The sequence below is a fragment of the Grus americana genome, chromosome 5, assembly GCF_028858705.1.
Source record: "Grus americana isolate bGruAme1 chromosome 5, bGruAme1.mat, whole genome shotgun sequence".
Lineage (NCBI taxonomy): Eukaryota > Metazoa > Chordata > Aves > Gruiformes > Gruidae > Grus > Grus americana.
In genome coordinates this window covers 62,464,935-62,476,751 of record NC_072856.1, presented here as the reverse complement: position 1 = coordinate 62,476,751, position 11,817 = coordinate 62,464,935, and the positions used below count along the sequence as shown (strand labels likewise).

Sequence of the window (11,817 nt, the reverse complement as noted above, 5' to 3'; positions counted from 1 at the left end):
TGGAGGCATATAAAACCAAAATAACACAAAAAAGTTACATAGTTCCCCCCACATACACTGCAGGTTTTCACACAACAGCACCTTGTCAGAACAATCTGTTGTCATTTGATACACCGGTAATTCTTGTCTTAATTCCAACTGTGAGACATGTATTCACAAATATAAACGAGATGAAGAGTTTCAGTGATGAAAAGGTATTATGACAAAGTATTATTCGCTCTTAGAAGAGCTGTTGCTTAGACTCTTCTGAACTGATTGCTGTATTATAAAATAATTCATTTATCTGCCCCAATACAATCTGATTTATGCAATTTTCTGGATAGTTTTACTAGGGAAATGGATACTAGGAAAATGGATATGAGGGAAATGAATACCAGAATTTAATGTCTCAGATCTTCTGATCATCAAACCTGAACAGACCATTGCATTTCAACGTTATCATTTTAATGATTCAAGTGGCTAATATCTGAACTGCAACTTGTGTTCACTCTTATTTTTATACTACATTGCCTTATGAAATGTGTGTGGAGAAAAAAATCTTCCTTTTATTGAGATAAAGATAAAGGTTGAGTTTTCAGTTCTGCTCCAGATACTGAGCTCTTGCTTCACTGAAGAAATCTAATACCATCTTCATTTCTGGGTGGGTGGTGTAATGGAGAATAGCCTACAGCATATTACATAATGCTGCCAAACAGGAGACATGGGTGCATCATCGATCCTAAACACAAATAGATGGATCAGGAAGAGACCTGCTACTTCCAGAGGCACCAACTTGCTCCTCTGGAAGTTACTATGAAAATATGACTTACAGATTCAGGATAGGGGAATAACAGCGAATGTTTTGTTAAAGGGAAAATCAAATTTGTGCTGAAGTCCTCACCATAAAACTCACTCTTTAATTTCTGAGCCAGTCTCTGGCTCACCTGTAACATGACTGCATATGGAGCAACATAAAAGAAAATCATGTGGCTCTTCCCATATGAGAGGATGACTGCATAGATGAGTTGTTTCACAAATTGTGCTGCAAGTCTTAGAGAACTGCTGACAAAAAGCAGGCTTGTAATAGTTCTGCTGAGAAGAGAGAATAAGTCTAATGAGGTTTTAGAGGTTGCTCCCTCTAGTCAGACTGGACTTTCTCTAAGGACATCAGATGATGGCAAGAACATCACGTGAACTTCTGATTAGGAACAAAAGCTTAAAAACCAACTCAGACCTATACATATCGTTGTACAAGAAGAAAACAGCACCTGCGTGCTCAACTGGAAAGGAAATACTTCTGCAGCAGGCTAAATGAAATATTCAGTAGCCTGAGTCTACACAACTTTTGATTTTTTCCTGAGAATGGCCACGAGTATGTCATTTACAGCATTAGCATTAAAATGGTATGCTCCTACGTTCCTCCATGATCTTTTCCCCAAATTTACTATAGCAAAACAATTCAAATGATGAAATAAATAGGACTGAGGGAGTGCTATCAGGGTAAGCAGTAATGCAAACACCTCTTTAGCAGGTTATCAGCACAACCATACCAGGACCATACTAGTTATCTGGCCAAGGAAACCCCAAACAAGTTTTGTCTGGAGATGTTGTACATATTTTGTGCCTGGGCTGATAAAACATACAGCTAAAAGCTTTGGGCCAAATTAATGAAATGTCACTTCTAAATCTGATAAAACCTGTTTGATTACAGGTACACTCAAGTGACATATCAAGTTAATTTTGCCACAAAGACTGCTTATTGTGCTAATCAATATTGTGTTATTTCTTAGTCCATTTGTTCTATCTCTTGTTTCTGTACATACGTTTTTGAGGCAGAAATCCTCTTTTTACTCTGAAATAACAGGGTCTGAATTTGTACTGCAGCTATCAAAACACAGTTCTCGTGAATTACCAGTGCTCCTAAGGGACAATCCTCACAAGGATACAAATTAACATAAATAACATCAACTTTTCAGCTTAAACCGAATTTATCAACCAACTCTCTTTGTATTGTCCTGGCATTTCTCCCTGCTCCATATGATACAATCAACTGAATGAAGTAGCAGTGAATTACAGGAAGAGATAGTTCAGTGATGAATCAGTCCCTGGTCTAACTACAGGAGAAACCGACACCCTTCCCATCAAAGAAATATGCATACGGTATATACAGAGCAGCTCCTGTTGTAGGTAGGGAGAGCCGACGGTTTCCATTTTCCATTGACTTCATTAGGTTTTCTCCAAGGTCAGAACCCATGTGAAAAAGGACCAGGATGTGTGGAAGATTAATAGGTATTTAAACATGTACAATATTTACTGTCAGAAATTGAAGCTTTTCCATCTAAAATTACATACGCGCATACTACACAGAAAAGATGGAATCCTCATGTCTTGCAAAAAGTCTTTGAAAAATACACTAATTGAAACAAGCATGTTTTTGAATGGGAGTTAAGAGTATCTCTAATTGCATGAACTCAAATCATTCTGGGAAAAGCTGTAACATATTTTCTATGAGGGCTGCTATAGCATAATGCCGAAGGCTGGGGACAAAATTAATGAAAGATTATTTTAGCATACAGCGTATTTAATCCATCTCTCATGTAACACGTAAAGTCTACGGGTAGCAGACTTTTAGCCACATTTTTAACGTAGCTATTGGAAAGGAGCTACTCACTAAGCCTCCGAGGAAAAAAAATCTCAGCATGGTAATTTCCTCTCCTTACTAGAACTGGAATATTTTGAAGTGCTTGTCTCAAAGTAAGGAGAAATAATTTGGAGGAACCACAGCAGATTTTAATGTTTAATATATTTTCATCAAAGCACTTTCCTAGCTCCGAGTTAATAGCTTCATAGCTTTTGCTAAATGTAGGCGTGACGACATTTTACATTAGCACAACAGACAAAAATTTGGAGGCGTTTCAAGAATGGTCACCACGCAGAAACACGCAGCAACAAGGCTCCCCAAACCCCTAACTACTGCTGCTTTCAGAGGGGAAAGCTTCCGACACCGGGGCAGGCTACCTACCGCCTCAGCGGCGGTGACTACAGGCTCCCGCGGTTCAGGGCGGCCGGTGAGGGGGAGGAAACGGTCCGCGCTGCCCCCGAGAAGGGGTGTGCGCAAGGAGGGCTGTCAGCCTGCCAAGTTCGGCCAAAATAAGGCTAAAAACTGCCTCAGGCTCTGCTCGCTGCGGGACTTTCCCTCTGCCGCAGAGGGAGGGCGCGAAGCCGCTCGCGCTGTGGAGAATTTTCCTCAGGCTGGCGGCGACTCAGCCCCGGCCGGGGGTGGCTGCGGAGGGAGGGGGCGGCTCGGCGGCCGTTTCTCCCTGACAAGACGGGGCGGGGGGGGGAAGGCTGGCAGGAGGAGTGTGCGTGTGTGTGCGTGAGGGTTGAATTTCTGCCGCCTTGCGACCAAGTAAGGGTAAATTCCCCACCAGCCGGCGGCTGGCTGGGAGATGACACGCAGCGTTGGACGGAACTTTCCGGAATTACAAACACTGGGAGGCGAGCTCCCCCCTCACCCCCCCGCACCCCTGAAGGCTGCCGCTCGCGGGCTACGTGCTGCTACGGCCGGGGCGGGGCGGGGCGGGACGGTGGGGGAGAAGAGGAGTGAGCGCGGAGCGAGGCAGGCAGCGACCGCCCAGCCCAGCCCTCCCCTCCCCTCCCCTCCCCTCCCCTCCCCGCCGCAGTGGCCCTCGCCCCGCCCCACACCCGTCTGCCAAATCCCCATTGGATAACGCTGATATCAATCCCAACTTTGCGTCTAACGTCCACTGGAACTTTCTAGCAGAGTTTGGGGCGGGGGCGGGGCGAATGCGAAGCGCGAGTGGTGATTGGCCGAGGGAGGTGGCGCACACTGCTAGCCGAGACGGATCGAGAAAAACCAGGAAGAAGTTACGGTCTGGCCGCCGTACAGCGGGGAGGGCGGGGCTGACGAGTGGGCGCCACAGTTCTGATTAGCCAGGAGGAAGGGGGCGGGTGCTCTTCGGCGACTCACGGAGCCGATTGGCCAGTAGTGGCGGGCGGGCGTCTAGATTGGCCAGCAGGGTTCTGGCAGGTTCCAGAAGACGGCTGAGCCGGCTATAAAGCCGGTGTCAACAGCGCCGTGACGGCACATCGCGCCGCGGACGGGAGCGAGAGCGGGCGGCGGGAGACGTGACCGCGAGTGAGTAGCTGATCAGAGCGAAACCTATCATCATGTCTGGCAAAGGGCCGGCAATCGGCATCGACTTGGGCACCACGTACTCCTGCGTGGGTGTCTTCCAGCATGGCAAAGTGGAGATCATCGCCAATGACCAGGGCAACCGCACCACGCCCAGCTATGTGGCCTTCACCGATACAGAGCGTCTCATTGGTGATGCTGCCAAGAACCAGGTGGCTATGAACCCTACCAACACCATCTTTGATGCCAAGCGTCTCATTGGCCGCAAGTATGATGACCCTACAGTGCAGTCTGACATGAAGCACTGGCCCTTCCGTGTGGTGAATGAGGGTGGCAAGCCCAAGGTGCAAGTGGAGTACAAGGGTGAGATGAAAACCTTCTTCCCAGAGGAGATCAGCTCCATGGTCCTTACCAAGATGAAGGAGATTGCTGAGGCCTATCTGGGGCGCAAGGTGCAGAATGCCGTCATCACCGTGCCTGCTTACTTCAATGACTCTCAGCGCCAGGCCACCAAAGATGCTGGCACCATCACTGGCCTTAATGTGATGCGTATTATCAACGAGCCCACAGCAGCTGCTATAGCCTATGGCTTGGACAAGAAAGGTACCCGGGCTGGAGAGAAGAATGTGCTGATCTTTGACTTGGGAGGGGGCACTTTCGATGTGTCCATCCTTACCATTGAGGATGGCATCTTTGAGGTGAAGTCCACAGCTGGTGACACCCATCTGGGTGGGGAGGACTTTGACAACCGCATGGTGAACCACTTTGTGGAAGAATTCAAGCGTAAGCACAAGCGTGACATTGCTGGTAACAAGCGAGCAGTGAGGCGACTGCGTACAGCTTGTGAGAGGGCAAAGCGCACTCTCAGCTCTTCCACACAAGCTAGCATTGAGATTGACTCCCTTTTTGAGGGTATTGACTTCTACACTTCCATTACTCGTGCCCGCTTCGAGGAGCTCAATGCTGATCTCTTCCGTGGCACCCTGGAGCCAGTGGAGAAGGCCCTGCGTGATGCCAAGCTAGACAAGGGACAGATCCAGGAGATCGTGCTGGTGGGTGGCTCTACCCGTATCCCCAAGATCCAAAAGCTGCTACAGGACTTCTTCAATGGCAAAGAGCTCAACAAGAGCATCAACCCTGATGAGGCTGTTGCTTATGGCGCTGCTGTGCAAGCAGCTATCCTCATGGGAGACAAGTCTGAGAATGTGCAGGATCTGCTGCTGTTGGATGTCACCCCTCTGTCCCTGGGCATCGAGACAGCCGGTGGAGTGATGACTGCTCTCATCAAGCGTAACACCACCATTCCCACCAAACAAACTCAGACCTTCACCACTTACTCTGACAACCAGAGCAGTGTCCTGGTCCAGGTGTACGAGGGTGAGAGGGCTATGACGAAGGACAACAACTTGCTGGGCAAGTTTGACCTAACAGGCATCCCCCCGGCACCCCGTGGAGTCCCCCAGATCGAGGTCACTTTTGACATCGATGCCAATGGTATCCTGAATGTCAGCGCTGTGGACAAGAGCACGGGTAAGGAGAACAAGATTACTATCACCAATGACAAGGGTCGCCTTAGCAAGGATGACATTGACCGTATGGTGCAAGAAGCAGAGAAATACAAAGCGGAGGATGAAGCTAACCGAGATCGGGTGGCAGCCAAGAACTCCCTCGAGTCCTACACGTACAACATGAAGCAGACAGTGGAGGATGATAAATTGAAGGGAAAGATCAGTGACCAGGACAAGCAGAAAGTGCTCGACAAGTGTCGGGAAGTGGTCTCTTGGCTCGATCGCAACCAGATGGCTGAGAAGGAAGAGTATGAGCACAAGCAGAAAGAGCTGGAGAAACTCTGCAACCCGATCGTCACAAAATTGTACCAGGGAGCTGGAGGGGCTGGGGCAGGTGGCTCCGGTGGTCCGACCATTGAAGAAGTAGATTAGAGGACCGAAGTATAGACTGGTTTATGGACAGTCACTCCATTCTTTGCTTTGTATTTTTTTTTCTAACGTTTAAGGAAAACGTCCTTGCCGATAACAGAGTTTATTCTGTTGGGTGTGTATAAAGGCAGATCTGTCAGCTTGGTTTTGATAAAAGGGAAGGCACGTCCTGCTTTATAAGGTTAGTAATAGACAAGTTTTGTTAATTCAGATACAGCTGTTTGTACTCTGGATGTTTGTCTCTTGTTCAAGTGTCTCTTCTAAAGTAACCACTCGACTGTTGCAGTTGACAAGTTTCAAGTTATGCATGAAAATCTTTACAGAAGATTAAAAATATATATATACACCAAATTCGGCTTCTGGAAATTTTGGTAATAAATAAAACATATTGAAAGCATAAACCTATCTTTTTCCTCTCTGTGAAGGGACAGTAGCGGGGGTGGGTGGGTGAAGAAGCCCTTCCCGGCAGTGCCCCGCCGCGGGGTGGGTGCTGGCAGCCCGCTGGGCCGGGGCGGCGGCGGCCGGGGGCTCCGGGGGGGGCGGGGGATGGACGGCGGCTTGAGCAGAAAACGGGCACGGCGGCCGCTACGGGCTCGGTGTTGGCTCGGGGCGGCGGCTCGGCCGAGCGGGCCCAGCAGGGAGCCGGCTTCAGCCGCAGGGCGCCGGGGCGGGTGTGGGGGGGTGTGGGCTGCGCTGGTGTCGCAGACCCCCGGGGCCGGTGTGAGCGGGACCCCCGGTACCGTGGAACGTTTCCCTGAGCTGGGGGTGTTGTTTTTCGGGTAGGACCTGCTCTTCCTCCGTAACTTGGGGCTTGGGCTGCTGCGGCAGTGGAAACGCGGGGCAGCTGCTTGCGTTCGTGTCACTGAAATAAAACAGCAGAGAAATAAGTATAACAAAAATAGTCCTGCTTGGCAGGCGGCTGGGCTCGGTAAAATAGAGACCAGTTTGTGGCCGGCTATAGAAAGTGCTGAGTTATTCTTGGGTTGCTAGTGTGCAAGCTGAACTTTCCATATTTTACTGAATGCGGGTGTTTTTTTCCTCTCTAAGACAATCAAAAGTACAGCTGCCAAGGGGACCCTGAGAGCCGGCAGTGCTGAGTAAGGAGCCAGGACACTGAACTTGTTAGAATAGGCAAAATTTCTAACAGTTAAACTCGTCTGGCTTTACTACAAACCGTCTCCAAAGCTCTTCATTTGTTTCAGAAAGCAAAAAAAACCCTCACATGTTTAGAGTCTGAGGAGCTGCGAATTAATTAGCTGTAATGGAGGAGCCTGATGACATGCACATTTTGGACTGGCTTGTCCTTTAAGGGAAAAAACTGCAGAGCAGTGGGCAGTTGAAGGGAATCATCCGCTGTGTTTTTGTTTGGTTGCTCGTTAGTAAGTGGGAGTGTTGGTGTGCTGGGAAATAAGGCAGGCACTGTCCTGCTGGCTCTCCAGGCTGCAAAGAACTTTTAGGACTCTGATTCCTTAAGTTTATAGGTGATGTATAAAAAAAAAGTCTATAAAAACTATTTTTTTCTCGGCTGCTGCCAGGCCACTGACTGTGCGTTTTTCTTCACTGGCTACAGAAAGGCGTTACAGTCGCCACGGGGGAACGCGAGGCTTGTACAGAGCTCGTTTGATCGGCTGTTGTCGCAAATGATTCAAAACCAGTTCGAGTTTATTGAATGGTTCGTAGGTAAATGGCAGTCCCACCACAGGGAGACCTGAGAAGTCGAGTACAGCAACTTCAGCACCTGCTGAGTGCTTCAGTGAAGTCTGGAAAGGCTGTAGCTGGGCTGGGTGCTTTTCGTGTTTATGTACGCAGCATTTTCCTGGCAATCAGCCTCTTGATTTCCAGGCTGTAACGTATATAGGACCCCTGCGAATGAGAAGATACTGTGACTAAATTTTATTTTTTTTTTCCTAAGAACTAATAGGTAAATATGTTTATGAATAGCAGTAGATTATCTGTAAGTGAAAAGTTGTTGCTGCAAACTGTAATACTTTATCAGATACAGTCTTCCTAACCGAAATCCCACTACTATGGGATGACACCAAGGGTTAGGTAGCACCCTTGTTCATTGTAAATGCAGATTAACTATTTTTTTCTATTAACTGACTGGTAATTGCCCTTGCCACATAGTTTCCTTTACTTTTCAGCCTTTGGTGTGCATTCCTCAGCGTCGCTTCCCAGTTATTAAACACATTTTTTTTTGTTGTTTTTCCCAAACGTCTGTTTAAGTGTATTGCAGAGCTAATGTAGCCAAACGCGCACAGCAGATAGTTTGTCACACGCCTGCACTGTCATCTGTCCTTTCCCTCACGTCGGCCACTGCTGCTCTCTGCCCGTTTCAGCAGTGGGGCAGGCAGGGAGTAACAGAGACCACAGAAGTGAAGCACCCATCCGGATGGTTGAAATACCTCAGGATCTGAGGACACAAGCAGGTTAACACTGGAGTAATTGGATTTTTTTTTTCCTAGGAAAGGGATATTTTTTAGTTTGGACACACCTAGACTGTGTGTGGGATATGTAAAGGACAAGAAATTTCTGCTGACTTACGTGATTGGAAAAAGCTTTGAAGTCTTGAGGCACAAAGTAGCCTTTCAAATATGTGAACAACCCCCAAAATGCAAGAAGCAGAAAACTTGATGGGCTCGGAGCTAGATTCCTTGCATGCATTCGCTTAGTTTATAAAACAAAGAATAACTTTGAGTTGATTTTCTGTATATTGTACTTACTGCAGACTGAACTCTGATCCTGTTGAAGTTAGTGGGGACTTCCCACTGACTCTAGGGGGTCTACGTGTTTTTCCCCAGTTTCTTAAAGAAATAAAGCAAATGTCGGAGGGGAAAACGCAGCTCCTCAGTTGCAAATAGGTGTGTGTGGTGTGTATATGTAGTTCTGGGGAGCAGTTGCACATTTCAAATGAATTTGGCAAAGCCAGGAAAATAGTCTTGTCTAAAATCTGCAGTTTCATTGCTTCCACACTCAGCATCTCTCATCCTTTGTGCTGTCCTGACTCACAGGGAAAGCCACCTCCTTCTGTAAAGTCATGGGCCTGGGTTTCTGAACTTTGCTTATTCTTAAACAGGGCTATGCGAAAGACCAAGCCCATAGGAAGGATATAAAGTGGTTATAACTTCGTAGCGCTTGTGTAACTACAGTGTTAACTTTTGATGGCTCCTTATATTTGCTGATCGAGGTTATATGGATGGTATTATTTTATATAGAGGAACACCCGTAGCCTTAATACTGGAGAATTTAATCACCCAAATTAAAACCCTTAAGCACCTTAGCACCTCACTCACGGTGCAGCCAGGTGCGTAGCAATGCAAAGCAATCGCTCCTATGTGCCACGCAGGTCGCCCTGCAATTCCCCACTGTCGCTTTGCAGGGAATAGCCTAAAAAAGACAAAGCCGAAAGCATTACTAAAATAACGTGCCATGTGAGAGCCCTTGGAGGGAGCTGAGGACAAGAGAGCTGTCTGAGGGCAACCCACTCAGGAGCTGGAAAGCTGAGACGTGCTTGGACAGGCTGCGTCCACCCAGCCGGCCGGGTGAGTCAGCCCCGTGCCCTGCCGCCTCCGGAGCGTCTGTTTGAAGTTCTGCACAGAGGACTTAGGAGACAGGCTGCAGTCCTGCTCATCCCTTGTGATACCATCTTAAAGACAGGAATGAACCCGGCAGCCTTCCTTTTATCTCTCCGGAGACACTGTGTAGAGCCCTGCAGGTTGGGCAGCCTTTCTTTTGGGAGTTGCCTGTCATTTATTTGAAAGGTTCTCCTTGAAGGTTTGGGGCACTGTGGGGCACAGCCAAGGGGAGACAGCTCTGGAGGAGATGTGGCATCTCAGGACTGCACCATAAATTTTGTCTTCCCCATCACGAGCCACTCCCACAGATACATAAGAGGAACAGGAAGAAAAGGGAAAATTGTTCAGGGAATTCACATTTCCAGTCTTGGCACTTAGTTAAATGCAAGGCATCACATTAAAAAGCATGCAGTTATACCCAGCATGCATACTTAATTTTAGAGTTCCTTTTCTCAGTCTTGTCAGTGCCTTGCAATGTAATAGCATTTCAAGCTCTACTTATTTAAAAGGCATTCCACATTTCTCCTCCTTTGGCCTGTGCCTGGCATGAATTTCCCTTACTGTGTCCCTTTAGAAAGTGCACGGTGGTCTAATCTCTGCCTACATCAGGGACACTGTACCTTGGCACACGGGAATCCTGTGATATTAAACCAGCAAAGCATGTGGATGCTCTTACAGCAGCAAAATTACATCTGTAGTTGTTCATCACAGGAAAGTTATCACCCCTCCCTACCCCACAGCGAAACAAGTTATGCTAGTAAAACTTCTTTAGCATGCCTATGTGGGTCAGGTATCACACATCTTTCTGCCACTCTCATCCTCATATTTATGCAGGCAGAAGCCTATAGCATAGACCTGCCTTTAGAGTAGATTTTGCTTGCAGCAGCGTGGTGATTATATAGTTTGGGCAGGCCAGCATTTCCAGATGCAACAACATATTTCACTTCCACAGATGAAACAGCAGTATTAAAAACCCCTGATCCACCCTTGCATGACCCATTTGCCTTTACTCTCTCCTGCATCAGTAGGGTGGAGACAGAGACAAGCTGGTTCCTCTTGTCATCCCAATAACAGCACCAGCCAGGAATTTTAGAGAGGGGATAAATTTCCCTCTAAGAGCCAACACATTGTTGGTAGTCTTTCTTTTAAAGAAAATCCAGAGCCGTATAGGAAATTTTTGTTCCTTTTCCATTGCCAAAGCTACTCTCTCCCACCATTCAGGAATTGGTATTTGTGTGTTGGCCTGTACACAAGTTGACAGACCACTGTTGCATCCTGGACCAAGAAGCGTGAGGTCCTTTTTGCTCGTGTTTAGGTAGCAGTTAGCACCACCTGTACCCTATCAGTTGGAGCAGTTCAAAAATGTCACTGCTCCAAATGGTTGCAGTTAAAAATTTATTTTGAATCGAGTTTAGGAGACAAAAGATACTTCCAGAAGTGCTAATGCTATGTATTTCAGCAAGACTCTTGAAAACCCCATGGGAGTAGAGGTCTTGGTTGCCTTGACAAGCATCATGAAATATTTTCTAACTATCAATCCCCCCCTAAGAGCTGTTGCACAGTTGAACTGACAGTCTAGCAATCACATCTCAGAGCTGAAAGCAGCATTTCTTTTTGCCAGGCTGTATCTAAAAACATAAACATATTTCTTTCACAACCATGTTTATTTCTCATTTGGCAGACTCCGTATTTGCCTGCAGACCTCATTCACAACATGTTTGCAAATGTACTGGCACAGCCTGGTTAAAGACAACTGGTGCTACCGAGTCCTTATTCCTATACCCAGCACTACAGGAAGAAGAAAACTAATCTAAAAAAAATCTAATAAGCTAAAAAGTCTCTGTAATAAACTAAAGACTAAAAATAAAGTTCTCTGCAATTACCTTCAAAGCTCACAGAATTGAATAGGGTAGATCTTGTCTGTAGTACATCTATATTAAATTTTCACACACACCCCCCCCCCAATTCTATAGCAGGGACATTGTTATTATATCCTACAGAAGAACTAGAAACTAGGCTATGACATTTTTATTAAGCTCCACAAATTTCTGAGCGCCTCAGAATATAGACTCAAAACTGAAATTTTGAAAATACCTATTGAGTGCGAGGTACATTTAAATACGTCTTCCTTTCTGTTAGAGGCATGTTAATAACAAATGGTTGATTGTTA

At 46.8% G+C, this 11,817-nt stretch overlaps 1 protein-coding gene across 1 annotated transcript; it reads left to right on the top strand.

Moving 5' to 3' along the window:
* Positions 1-4,073: 4,073 nt before the first annotated feature.
* On the top strand, positions 4,074-6,473 carry HSPA2 (heat shock protein family A (Hsp70) member 2). The gene has a single exon (XM_054828301.1). The coding sequence runs from the start codon at positions 4,171-4,173 to the stop codon at positions 6,073-6,075; it is 1,905 nt and encodes a 634-aa protein (XP_054684276.1). The 5' UTR covers positions 4,074-4,170; the 3' UTR covers positions 6,076-6,473.
* The last annotated feature ends 5,344 nt before the right edge of the window (positions 6,474-11,817 follow it).